Source organism: Crinia signifera, chromosome 4 (genome assembly GCF_055691185.1).
Source record: "Crinia signifera chromosome 4, ASM5569118v1, whole genome shotgun sequence".
In the NCBI taxonomy this organism is placed as follows: domain Eukaryota; kingdom Metazoa; phylum Chordata; class Amphibia; order Anura; family Myobatrachidae; genus Crinia; species Crinia signifera.
In genome coordinates this window covers 300,465,080-300,479,457 of record NC_139220.1, presented here as the reverse complement: position 1 = coordinate 300,479,457, position 14,378 = coordinate 300,465,080, and the positions used below count along the sequence as shown (strand labels likewise).

The window sequence follows — 14,378 nt, the reverse complement described above, 5'->3', positions numbered from 1 at the left end:
GTTCTTCAGGAGGGAGTTGGGGTGAGCACTCGTACATCACTTCTCTTCACAGTGCAGGAAAAGCCTGTGGGCCGCCTAGCATCTTTCAGGAGGGAGCTTCCATGCTGCAAAGCTACACTTCCTTTCCACAACGCTACACCTTCCTTCCTGGTGCATTCATAGGGCCTAATTCAGCCTTGATCACTAATAATCAAATATGCAAATTGAGCAATTATCGGATAACTGTGTACGCCTTCTGTACGCATTGTGCATGCATCAGGGGAATTAGCGATACAAAAGGGGGGTTATTCTGGTGAATTCGAAGCCTTGCGAGTCCACCAAACCCCGCCTTGCGAATGGTTGCCCGGCCACCAACCATTCGCAAGGGCGATTCACTGACAGGGCCTGTGAATGGATGTTACACACTTACATCCATTCGCAGCCTTGGGGGATCCTCCCATGTCATTCGATGGTCGGCGACCATCGAATGATGGCGAAGGCACACGCATATAAAAGTGACTCAAGTGTGTGGACGCTTGGGAGAAAGTGGGGAGGCAGCTAACATCCAGTGATGTCAGCTGCCCACCCCCTGCACCATCGGCCCATTAGCATGGGAACACCCATGAAAAGCTGGGCATTCCTATATGCAAATGAGCCAGCCCACCGCCTCTCTCTGCCCCCACACAGTCGCTGCTCCCCCAGAGTTAAATCCCGTACATGCGAATATGTCGCGAAAAACATGCTGATCGGCGGCCAGCTGCAAAAACCTGTCACAACTCGCTCACCATCTAATGACTTCTCCCAGCCTGTGCGTGTCCCAGGACCCTCTCTGCCTGTGCAATAGAAACTAATAGGGGCTGGAGCTGACGTCACACACACCATCCCTGAAAACGCCTGGGAACGCTGCTCAATAGGTCTGTCCATGCATAACAAGTAGTGAACAATTTGTGATGTTATTGACAGCTCTTACTGCCTCTGTACATATACCAATACAGCATCGCTGATGTTGGTCCCCCAACCTCCCCTACCATGCCTACAAGAGATTTGGGCCCACAGTAGGCAAATTTCAGACAGTCTTGCGGAATTCGGGACGGTTGGGAGGTACAGTTTGGGGACCTTATTTGATTGGATCAGCATCTTTATCTCTGGAAAAGTCTTTCTATTTGCACTTTTAAGACCATCTGTGGTGCCCCAGTCTGGCAGAGCCCATTCTATTGCTGTAACATCACTGATATTTGAATGAGCTATTTGCAAAAGTAATTAACTAGGCCTAGATAAGATCTTTGCTGGGCCCCGGACTGCGTACACAGTGCTTACAAGGCCACTGACTGTTGGAGCAGTGCTCGCAGGACTTCTTCAGTTGCCATTGGACTTTTTTCCCCACAATTCTTTTCTGAGTTACCCATCCATGGTAATACATTTCTTCTTTGAATAATTCTCATTTATCATGATTGGTTCTCAGCCCATAGTCACATGAAACTTTTATGTTATCTTCTTTTCCTGTAATACAGTATACCATCAAGGTGACACGGAGCACCGGATATTCCCGTATTTCTTGCCAATGTTCAGTTGAGTGTTCTGACCTCTTTTTCAAATATGGTCTGTGCGACAGGTAACAACAATTCACAGATTCTCTGAATAGTAGTGTAGTCTAGACATTGACATCTACAGTACAATGTTTCAATAATAACACAGGCCAATAACGACAGGATTCACAGGGAATCATGCCACGGGAATAAAGGGAAGATGTGGGAGGGTTTTTACTCTCCTATACTCTGTGAGTAGGTAAGTAGGAGTGTAAGCCCAATTCCCCAGGAACCAGTGTAACTGGATACACACGACTGAGGGTTCCCTCACACTCCAGGGCATCCCTCAGGTGCATGCAAAGAATGTGTGTTACACTCCTGTTCTAATGGCACTTGGCTGATCCCTGATTGGTCATTGGCCTTACTATCCCAATCCAAGCAGGGCCAATCACTAAAATGCAGGACACAGCTGTGTAACACAAGTCTGTACATGCTATTGATTATGTGCGCAATAAAACATTAGTAGCATTACGTGTACGATACATTGTGATTTTTGGATAGTTTCTGGTGAAAACAAAGTTGTCTCGGCCATTTCTACTTCTCAATTTCTTTGAATATGGAGATGATACATGTTTCCATGTCATGGATGCTGGTGCTATCTCTGATGTCCCATAATGCACCTGCAATTCATCACGGTAACAATACGAGGCAGGAACTGCACTCACTCCTCATGTTCCTGCCTCAAATGCACAAAATACAGAGGGCGATTCAGTCTTGCTCACTGGGCTGCGAGCGTTCCGAGACCAGTGAGCAGGTAGCCACCACCCCACTGAACAAAGGCACCCCCCTTACTCCTCCATTCTTTTTGCAAGAAACGTTTAGTGGTTGTTATGTTTTATAACTGAAGGTGTACAGTGTCGAATGGGAAAGGATTGGGCTTAGTTCCTGATCTTCACAGTCATGAATGCATTTGATTACAGATAGAATAGTGCTCACCGATCCATATGTGAGTATTACGAGTGTATCTTGTTGCATCCACATTGTTAATCTGGTGGCATACAACCGACAACACACACATAGGGGCTAATGCAGAGACACACATAGGGGCTAATGCAGAGATGCTGTTGGAGTTGCTATCACTTCCCTGGAAGCGGCAGCAGTAGTGCTGTAAGGGAATGCAGCACGAGGCATCTATTACAGGAAGGCTCACCTGCTGCTGCAGTACTGATCCGACCTACGTCCTATGGCCCAGCATCTGATCACTCAGTCACCATTGGGCGGCTTGTATACGGTCATTAGGTTGACAGCTCTAAGGTCGACATGGATTGGGTCGACCACTGTAGGTCGACATGCGGGAAGGTTAACACGGGCTTCGGTTGACACAAGCATTGGTTTGACATGGGCTAGGTCAACAGTTAAAAAGCTGACTGGCATGTGCCGACAGGCGGTATTTCATGCCCTACCATCCACTAGGGCATGTTGGGAGAATATAATAGTGTGATGAGCGTAGCGATGCGCCAAGCACCAAGCATGGCGAGTGCAGTGAGCCAATGCGAGGGGACGCGGTTCACCGATATGGTGCCAAAACCAAGTTGACCTTCTGACCTTATCGACCTTGCCATTGTCAACCTAATAAGCTTGCGTCGACCTTCTGACCCGGTCAACATATTAATTGCGTCCACCTAAGCCCAGTCGACCTTTAGCGGTAGATCTTAATACTGTCACTCCTATGACCCACATCCCTCCCTCCACCCCATCCCAGGCTGATAAACTAGTGTCAGACCGTCTTTCTACTAGAGAGGTCACAAAACAACGGTGGAGATTGACCTCTGACACTGCCGCCCGTACCCTGTACAACCAATGACACCCACGGCACTTCTGTATAAATCAGACAATCTTTAATATCATTACAAGTACAAAATTTAAGATCGAACTAAGTGGAATTACAAAAATATTGAAATCTGAAGAATGAAACGACTGTACGGCACGAATGTTGGTCCATGACTTTTGTGATGGCTCCTGTAGACCCGCTGGTCCTCTACAGAGTGGGCAGAAGCAGTGCGGTGAATACGAGATTGGCGCCATTACACAGCAATGACACCAAGTTGCATAGGGAGGAGATGCCATGGTAACGCAGGAAGGTCTTCCGCAGGGCTTTGTACTTGGGGTCCTGCTCCCTGAGACGCTTGTAGCCCTCAGCATTGGCGCTCAGCCCGATCTCGCCTCCCAGGCCATGCTCTCGCTCTATGACTTGCATGTTGAACATGGCTTTGGACGTGGAAGGGGAGAACCAACGAGCGCTGAGAGCGGAGACAATCACAGAAGTAAAGAAGAGACCCATCTGTAAGGTAAGAAAGACTCTGTAAGGGAGGGGAAAGGACGGAGGGGGCAGGAACGGGAGATTAATGGAAGGGTTGGAGGGGACAGATAATGATGATGATGGCAGTGGAAGGGGAGAACCAACGAGCGCTGAGAGCGGAGACAATCACAGAAGTAAAGAAGAGACCCATCTGTAAGGTAAGAAAGACTCTGTAAGGGAGGGGAAAGGATGGAGGGGGCAGGAACGGGAGATTAATGGAAGGGTTGGAGGGGACAGATAATGATGATGATGGCAAAGTGGAGGTTTGGATATTACAGGAGCCTCACCTGCACACTCTCGCTGGGTGACAGCAGCTCCCGCGGATGATATACTGCATACACCACCAGGTTCAGGAAGGAGAAGCACATGACTATATGACCGTAAAACGGGAAGAGCTTGCTTTGTACCAATCCAAACGTGTGCCGAGGCACCCCCCTAATCATCACAAAGCCTGTGGGAGGGAACACATGCTGGATGTTACACTCTACCAAGGCCCAGCATAATATAACACAGCGATCTGTAGGGAGAGAGAAAACAGCTGCTGTCACCTGCTACAAACGTCACCCAGCACTGCATTCCCCATGTGGCCGACAGCACCAGGAGGTGCAGGACCTTCACCAGGCTCCCGGGTGTTCCCTCCATCACCATCCTGCCGAGAATCACAAACAAAAAAACTTTTTTGTTTATTTTTTGTTTAGGTTTTTTATTATACTTTATTGTTCATAATACAATGTTTCCAACATTTGACAACACAAAATATTTTAAAATATACAGTGCTAGTCTTAAGTTTGTTCTAGTTCTATCTATGCCTGCTTCCGGCCCTCGGTCTATTATCTGTCATTGCTTAGTTATTACAACGGTTATCAGGCATCTGAGTTTGACCTTTTTATTTTTGAGGTTTCCCTATTTCTTCCTCCCCCCCCCCCCCCGCCCCCCATTTCCCTTTCCCCTCCCTCTGTCCCTCCTTGCTCTCTCTCTTCTTGGGGGGGATTTACATATCTTAGAAAGGTGTATTACCCCTTGCATTTTTTAGTTGGTACCATTTTGTTGAGCCAAAACTCTTCTTGAGTTCTCCTTTTATGAAGCTATTTAAGGGGTGTATATAGGCTGTCCATATTTCTACAAACTTTCCCCCCCATTTTCTCTTTATTTATAGTTGCCTCTGTCCAGTCCATTTGAAATAGATACTGTATCCTGGGTAGCATTAGATTTAACGCAATTGGGTCTTTATCCATTTGGAGAGGATTGTCTTCTTTGATGCTGCTGCTATTTTATTTAGTAGTTTCTTTGACCCCTTATCAAGGCTCTTATTTTGTTTTTCTGTGTAAATATTCCAGAAAGCCCACTCTTTTGTTCTCTGAAAGAAAATCTGTTGTGTACTATTTATGTAGTTGTGTAGTTATGTCTGTACTTCATCCCTTAATTGTGACACTATTAAACAATCCAAATCAGGTTTCTTATTACTAATGTAGTATTGTATCATGGCAACCCAGCTCCCAAGTAACTTATTACCCCTGTACCATACTATTACACAGGTTTGCCGACTCTCCCGGAATGGCCGGGAGTCTCCCAAAAATCGGGACCCCCTCCCCGCCCCCTGAGCGGCTGCTGGAACTCTCCTCTCCGGGCTTCTCCCGGAGAGGAGAATTATAAAGTCGGCAACCCTGCTATTAAAGTAAACCAACTCCAGAGTGTCCTATTACCCCTGTAACATCTTATTACAGTAACCCAGCTCCTGAGCGTCTTATTACTCCTGTAACATCTTAATACAGTAACCCAGCTCCTGAGCATCTTATTACCCCTGTAACATCTTATTACAGTAACCCAGCTCCTGATCGTCTTATTACCCAGGTAACATCTTATTACATTACCCAGCTCCTGAGCATCTTATTACAGTAACCCAGCTCCTGAGCGTGTTATTACCCCTGTAACATCTTATTACAGTAACCCGGCTCCTGAGCGTCTTATTACCCCTGTAACATCTTATTACAGTAACCCGGCTCCTGAGCGTCTTATTACCCCTGTAAGATCTTATTAAAGTAACCCGGCTCCTGAGCATCTTCTTACCCCTGTAACATCTTCTTACAGTAACCCAGCTCCTGAGCGTCTTATTATTCCTGTAACATCTTATTACAGTAACCCGGTTCCTGAGCGTCTTATTACCCCTGTAACATCTTATTACAGTAACCCGGTTCCTGAGAATTTTATTACCCCTGTAACATCTTATTACAGTAACCCAGCTCCTGAGCGTCTTATTACCCCTGTAACATCTTATTACAGTACCCAGCTCCCGAGCGTCTTATTACCCCTGTAACATCTTATTACAGTAACCCAGCTCCGGGGAGAGTCTTATTACCCCTGTATCATCTTATTACAGTAACCCAGCTCCTGAGCGTCTTATTACCCCTGTAACATCTTATTACAGTAACCCAGCTCCTGAGCGTCTTATTACCCCTGTAACATCTTATTACAGTAACCCGGCTCCTGAGCGTCTTATTACCCCTGTAACATCATATTACAGTAACCCGGCTCCTGAGCATCTTATTACCCCTGTAACATCATATTACAGTAACCCGGCTCCTGAGCATCTTATTACCCCTGTAACATCTTATTACAGTAACCCGGCTCCTGAGCGTCTTATTACCCCTGTAACATCTCATTACAGTAACCCGGCTCCTGAGCGTCTTATTACCCCTGTAACATCATATTACAGTAACCCGGCTCCTGAGCGTCTTATTACCCCTGTAACATCTTATTACAGTAACCCGGCTCCTGAGCGTCTTATTACCCCTGTAACATCTTATTACAGTAACCCGGCTCCTGAGCGTCTTATTACCCCTGTAACATCATATTACAGCAACCCAGAGTGATATTATTATGTACCTGTCACAGTCCGCAGCACCAGGACACTGTCCTGACTGGGGTCGGTGTCAGGCTGTGCTGAGTCATCTCCCCATATGGGAATGCAGCCAGCAGATATGGAGGGAGTGGCTAGTTATAGTAAGCAATCAGTAATACTCCATCTTACATAACAGCAAGAGAAGAACGCTATACCTCAGCTGACACACAATTTAGGTCGACAGCTGAAATAGGTCAACAGGATCAGAAGGTCAAAAAGCGGATGGTCGACATGAGCTTTTCACATTTTTTGTCGTATGTTGACACAGTATACTGCGTCCGCTCGCCATGCTTCGGGTAAGGTTTCTTGCTGCGCGCGGCACACTATTTTATTCTCCCACCACGCCGTAGTGGATGGTAGGGCATGAAATACTGTCTGTCGACACATGTCGGCTCAAAAACCGTAAAAATCTCATGTCCACCTGTTGACCCCATTGTCGACGGAATGCTTGTGTCGACCTTCCAAACCCGGTAGACCTTACCCATGTTGACCTATTTCAAGTGTCGCTCTTCAGCGGTGGACCAAATAACCGTATCCCGCTGGGAGAGCCCCCCAGCAATCACTGTCTTTTTTCCAATGTTATAGAATACATCCCTCCCCATGGGGTAATAATTTCCCAGCATTCTCCACTGAAGCCCCTGATGAGCGCCCCTCTCTATGGCCACAGATTGGATTATCTTCAGCATTTTGCACCAGTTTTGGATAGAGGAATACATGTTATACATTTCGTGTGTGTGTGTACACACACTACATTCAGTAGGGGGCAGTGTCTTCAGGATTTGGGATGCCAATCCCGGGGCAATTTTTTAAAAAAAGGCCACACCCCCTGAACCAACAGCCACGCATAATTACTTAAATGGTCGGTCTGTTCAGCGGGTGGTGCAGCCGGGGAGCAGGGCAGGTGGTGCAGCCAGGGAGAGGGGGCAGGCAGTGCAGGGGGTGCTGCACTGAGCGTGCAGGCGGGTGTCAGATGTGTGTGCGGGGGGGGGGGGGGGCAGCCTGTGCAGCATGACCTTTGACATAATGGTATGTGTCTCTGCGCCGGGTTGGGAAAAGCTGTGCAGCGTCCGAGCGATTGTTCAGACGCTGCTCGGCATTAGACTGCGCATTAGCAGTCTAATCCCAAAATCTCAGGATTGGAAACTCCAATCCCAGAGATTTTTGGGTAAATCCCGGGATCCAGATGATCCCAATCCCGGTATTGGCCATCCTACACAGGACCAAAGCGCAGACATGCTTAGGCTAGGCCGCCTGGCACCAGTCATGCAGTGGTTTGGGGGGCTTATTAAGGATTATGGATAAGAGCAATTGTTACGCCCACCCATTCCGCAGGCTGAGGTAGCAGATCAGTGCTGAGCTGGAAAAGCACATTGGTCAGCCACTATGAGCAACGGCCAATGGGAATTTCCGTAACACACAAAATCAGCTTCCAGGTGAGTCCTGACCAAGCACACAATGGGGTTCAGACCTTTGTGCAGGGGGTGGACTATCAGTCCTGAGATCCGGAAGTGGGGCTTGTTTTGATTTTTTTTAAACGACATTCATGTAAAACCAGGTTGAGACCTCATTTTACCCCACATTTTAACGCAAGTAAGACAGCGCTTTCTCCCCCGAATCTATACTATTTCAGCCAAAAAAGGGACTGTGGCACACTTAAGAGAGAGCAGCGCCTGCGATTAGTAGAACACCACCACCAATCTCTCCTGGTGATTTGTGCAGGAAGGATAATGATATACAGTCTGGTAGGACTGTATATCATTATCCTTCCTCCACAAATCACCAGGAGAGACCGTAGGTCCTGGGCTCAGGACCCACGGAAGTTAAAGAAGTCTAGTAAAGACAGTCTTAAAACCCATAGGGAATCTCCCCTGGTGACACTTGTTCAGGAATATTCCCACACAGTGGGGACCCCATTTAGGTGTATACAAACACCACTTAATACCGCACAAGGTACATACCCATAGGGTATTAGATTCCATCCCCAATTCCCAATCATACCATAGTCTGGTACACACTGGCATTTTCCTTACTCAATTGCATTTAAAATAAATTAGTTTTAATCATCTATCTTTGTACCCTTTCCAATTCTTATACACCAACACTACTCAGCCCTACATTTCAACGCAAGCAGGACAGCGCATTCTCCCCCAAATCTATACTATGGATGATGCCTGTGACTGGTATAATCACATTGCTAGCAGTGGTGCTCATAGATCTCACACATGCTCAATGACACCCTGAGGCACAATGTCCCTGCTGCCTACTGAGATGCATTCAGCACTGAGATACAGACCAGAGTGTGCTAGAAGTGTCAGAGCAGAAAGCGACACCCCAGGCAGGAGATAGGAATAATTCGGTACTTGTGTATTATCACGGCGCCCACGATGTTGATCGTACGGCATCGCATCACATGCCATATAGCGGCATGCGATCAAATGTGATTTTTAATTGTACAAGCACCCAATGTTAAATGCCCCACCATTTTCATCGCCACCCCCACTATCAACGGCAACCCGAAGCATGACGAGCGCAGGGAGCCCGCGAGGGGCGGCGGTACGCGTCCTCTGACCTTTTCATACCCCCACTATCCACGTCGGCGTGGAGTTGACTTTAGATAGTGTGGTGAGCGCAGCGAGCCACCGAGCGGCCACGGATTACTTTACATGTATTCCGCATCCACTCGCCACACTATCTAAAATCAACTCCACGCCGACGTGGATAGTGGGGGTATGAAAAGGTCAAAGAACACGTACCGCCGCCGCTCGCCACGCTTCGGGTTGGCGTTGATAGTGGGGGTCACGTTGACAATGGGGGGGCATTTAACATTCTGGGGGCATTTAACATTGTATGCGCCCATCAGGGTGCTTGTACAATTAAAAATTTGCTGGCATGCGATATTTAATTGTACATTCAGGCTTTTTCACGCGGAAATCGCATACCCTATTTAGTGGTACCAATAATTCTTATGGTGCCCACACATGGGCCCTTATTCTGGTTGGTGCGGAAATTCCCGCTTGCGTACGGGCCGCCGATGTTTATCTTCTGCGCATGTGCAGAGGTCACTCTGCGCATGTGCAGGCGATTTCGCCGCAAGGATTCTCTATACGCCGCACAGGGGGCGTAGAGGGGCGTGAGGGTCTACTTATCCTCATTACCCTATGCATACGCCCAGCGTTTCATGGGCGTTCCCATGCAAACGCGGGGCGTATGCATGGTAATGAGGCCGTGACGCGTGGGTACGGGGCGGGCATCTGACATCGCCGGATGTCAGCTGCCCGCCCCCATACAAGATTTCACACGGACAAGTGTCCGTGTGGTCTTGTGTTGCGGGACCTGGTGGAGCGTGCGGCCCTGCATTCGATGTTCGACGACCATCGAATGCAGGGGCTGCTCCCACCATGGAGGAGGCGTATCCCCGTCCACATTCATGCGGACCGCCACATATCCGCGTACGGACGGCCGTGGCGATCCGTATGGAAGGCGGGGATTCGCCTGGTGCGTTGGAGCCGCATATGCGGCTCCGGCCGCACCAACCAGAATAAGGGCCATGGTGCCATTCTCAGATGCGTTTTATACTTTTTATAATATAGTACTTTTTATACAAAAACGCATCAGGTGTAGCGCATATCGCACCGTATTTATTTTGGCTTGTGATGTGCGCTCCTGCGTACAGTAGTTCATATTGCAAGCCCAAAAACTATGTGCAGCCAGTACTTTTTGTACTAGATCACATCTAGTACATATCGAAGACTGTTGTAGCGTATCGCATGCGATTTGAACGATGCAATCTAATACAAAATGCACCTCGCGCCGTGTGTGGGCACCATAATAGTAATGCCAGGAGATGCGGGCACACGGCCTGGTCAGTGCATTCTAACATACATGCACTAGGCACAAGTACTGGGGGGTCAGTAGGCGCTAGTACTGGGGGTGGGGGGCACTAGGCACTAGTACTGGGGAGGTAGAACTGTACCACTCTCTATAATTCTCCATATGCACAGATTACGTGACTAACATGCAGGTTATAAGGTTATAGTTACATTGAATGGTCATTATAGGGGATAAACGGTATGAGCTCCGTTATCTGCACCCATACTGCTTCTCCCCCAAGCAGTAACAAAGAAGAATATGCACGGGGACAGGGGCGCTATGATAGCACACCGACAGCAGGGGGCAATGTATGCACTGCTGACTGTTTTTGCCAGTACACAGCAGAAGCGACAGTGCTGTCCCTGGTTGTGGTGCCTGCTGACTCCGGGCTGCACAGGAGATCTCACACATGCCCAGAGAGCTGGCCTGGGGAGGACGTACATCACAGTACCTGTGCTGTGGGGAGACCGGAAGCAATCGGCAGAATGTTAATACAGTACATCTCAGCGCTGCAGTTTCCTGCTTCCAATATGCAGAGTCCCTTCCTGCAATGCATTCACTAAATTTTGCGAATACATTGCTATTGCGAGCAGTTCACTACACAGCTGAGCACTTGCATATTACCGGTAGCCCCCTGGCAGCAAATCCTATCAGCGAAGCCAGGCACATGGTTGATATATTTTTGCTCGAAGCGGCCGTGTGTGAAATCATGTAGTCACTGTGCTCCCCCCAAATGGCTTTGTTGTCTGGACCGCACCCAAAAAAATGCAGCCCATCATCTCTAAAGCTGTGTACACACGGGAGCGATTTCAGCACATATCGCTGGCAATATGGTCGCTGAGCGACCACATTGCCAGTGATTTCATGTGCCGTGGGAGATAAATCGCTGGGAGCATGCTCCCGCTGCCAGCCCTTCACGGTCGCTCGTCGCAGGAGCATGCTTTTCTGATTATGGCTAAAAAAAAAAATGGTACTTGTGTACTTTCACGGCTCCCATCGCATGCCATATGTAGTGGCATGCAATGGGATGCGATTTTTGCCATTTTTAAGCATTTTTTTTAAAAATAGCATGCGATCGCATGCGATTTTTAACAGAAATGTATCCAAATGTATTGAAATTAGTATCAAACATGTTCAATGGCCCCCAAATGTCATTTTTCAGGCTGTACCACCCCCACCATCAACCTGAAGCGTGGCGAGCGCAGCGAGCCCGCGAGGGGCGGTGGTACGCGTCCTACGACCTTTTCATACCCCCACTATCAACGTCGGCGTGGAGTTGAGAATAGAAAGTGTGGCGAGCGCAGCGAGCCACCGAGCCCGAAGCGTGACGAGCCCCGCGAGGGGACGCGGACACCTGTGAAGGCCGCGAGGGGACACGTATACCTGTGAAGGTATCGGTGTGCGCTCGCCACACTTTCTATTCTCAACTCCACGTCGATTTGGATAGTGGGGGTATGAAAAGGTCGTAGGACGTGTACCGCTGCGCTCGCCACGCTTCGGGTTCGCGTTGATAGTGGGGGTGGTACAGCCTGAAAAATGACATATGGGGGCCATTGAACATGTTTGATACTAATTTCAATGCATTTGGATGCATTTCTGTTAAAAATCGCATGCGATCGCATGCGATGCAATTTTTTACTATGCGATGGACATCGTGGGAGCCGTGATTGTACACAAGTACCAAAAAAATCGCTGGTGCACAATGTACTGTGCACCAGCAACCAGCGATTTCTAATCAAAATGAGGTAGAGACAGAATAGCTTGTAATTTTCAGCCAAAATCAATGGTCGCTGATGAGAACAGTACACTGAGCAATATATTGCTGGGAGATATTGCAAGTACGCTGAGCATTATATTGCTGGGAGATATTGAAAGTATACTGAGCAATATATTGCAGAGCGATTTTAAGCCAAAATCGCTCAGCGTCCAAATCACACCGTGTGTACACAGCTTTAGACTGTAGTCGCATTTTTCACAATGCAGCTGCAGTTGAAGTGCTCGCGCATGGGCAGATTGTCAGTAATTTGCATTTAATACTGAATGGGCCACTGTCAGGTTTTATGTGACAAGAGGAGAATGTATACTGGGCCATAAAGGCGATATACGATCCACCTGACTGGACAGCATATCGCTCAGGGGTGCCGGATGACTGCCCGACAGGGGGGATCCCGACTGACAGGGGCTATTCTCCCGACCATAGAAGGAAAATAGAACCTGTGGCAAGCAAAGCGAGCCACCGAGCACGCAGCGTGGCGAGCGTCTGTTGGAGAACCGGCAGTTCGATGTCGGGATACTGACCATCAGGCTCCCCCCCCGTCGGACCGCCATACTACACCCGGTGTAAGGATGATGGTAATGACAATGTAACAATCCTTATTACCAGTAGAAATGGTCTGTAATAAGAACAATATTCTATTTTCATCCTAGACCTTCCATCTCCTCCAGCCTGGGCATCAGTGACAATGCACTATTATTGTTGTTATAATAATGTATATAATAACACACCTACTGGAATATGTTTCTAGTACACAGAACCCAGCATAAACTCCCCCTGTATCAAAGGTCACACTCTTATCTAACTCATTCTACGACACAACTCTAGGCTCAGAGTTTTACACGTATAACTACACACACAGCCCTCTGCTCATCACATATAGTAGCGCTGCAACTACAAGAGGCTGGGACCTGTAGTTCCACAACAGCAGTACACTACACCCTACAGATGTCACAGACAGGGGAATGGGCAGAGAGCAGCATGTACCTGCCACACGTCCTCGCAGTCTGACAGCAGCAAAACAAAGCAATAAGCAGCTACTTCCGGGTGCACCCACAGCTGGACCGCCCCCGACGCGACGTCACCACCAATCAGCCACCCACCTGGTCTGTGTCGTTAGGCCAATCAAGGGCTCTGGAGTCTCATAGAAACGGTTACTGAGGCTCCTGAGCTACGGAAGGTCAACTACGGAAGCCCGTTCATGGCAAATCTAACCAACTGCAATGTCATTTTTATCCATGCTGATAAGGCAAGGTACAATTTCTGGCTCTCCATCCCACGTGATTAAATGCTGCAATCCTTGGTTCTATGCAGCCGTCAACTCAGCTAGCTTCAGGTATTATGGAAGCAAGGGGGGGATTTAATTCAGTGCAATTCCAGAGCAACACATTCCGTCCATCTGCATTACAGGGAGTCTCAGAAGAGTGGGAACGTCTCAAATCCTCAAATGCTCTGTTCCTGGACTTCCCTCGTAATTTATGACTGCCATCACCTTTTAAACAGGTTAATGCAGGCTTTCCCAACCACAGTCCTCAAGGCACACCAACCGTGCAGGTTTATCCAGGCTTCAGCACATATACTAATTAAGTCACCTGTACTCAAGCCTGGATATCACTAAAACCTGCACGGTTGGTGTGCCTTGAGGACCGTGGTTGGGAATGCCTGGGTTAATGGATAAGAAAGGAGTTTCAATACAGGAGATGGTAAGCATAAATTAGAGGAAAGTCCAGAAATAGAGCTTTCTGTCTCTCTCTGGAGAGGGTCATGTTGGGAGGTATGCGTTAAGGGCTGCTTAATACATCTTCCCCAGTAGGTTGTATGAATGATGTATCAATTATTGCATACAGGACAGAGCTTGCAAGAAAGCTATGTCCATGTGAATACTCTCTGCATCCTTATTGGTGTATTTTTCATGAACAACGCCTTCGGGCACACCTTCATTACTATGCCCCTCCCCCTCTCGTGTGGCAA

General features: G+C 48.1%; 1 protein-coding gene across 3 annotated transcripts; it reads right to left on the bottom strand.

Moving 5' to 3' along the window:
• Nucleotides 1-3,381: 3,381 nt before the first annotated feature.
• TMEM205 (transmembrane protein 205) lies at nt 3,382-13,545 on the bottom strand. Of its 3 annotated transcripts, none has more exons than XM_083185235.1 (4): nt 13,511-13,545; nt 4,413-4,513; nt 4,152-4,315; nt 3,382-3,846 (listed from the first exon to the last, which is right to left on the bottom strand). In XM_083185235.1, the coding sequence occupies exons 2-4, from the start codon at nt 4,510-4,512 to the stop codon at nt 3,544-3,546; spliced, it is 567 nt and encodes a 188-aa protein (XP_083041361.1). In that variant the 5' UTR covers nt 4,513; nt 13,511-13,545; the 3' UTR covers nt 3,382-3,543. The 3 variants fall into 3 exon arrangements, with proteins under 3 accessions (XP_083041361.1, XP_083041359.1, XP_083041360.1); XM_083185233.1 differs by having other exon boundaries at nt 13,395-13,528; XM_083185234.1 differs by lacking the exon at nt 13,511-13,545 and adding an exon at nt 6,748-6,802.
• Between the last annotated feature and the right edge of the window lie 833 nt (nt 13,546-14,378).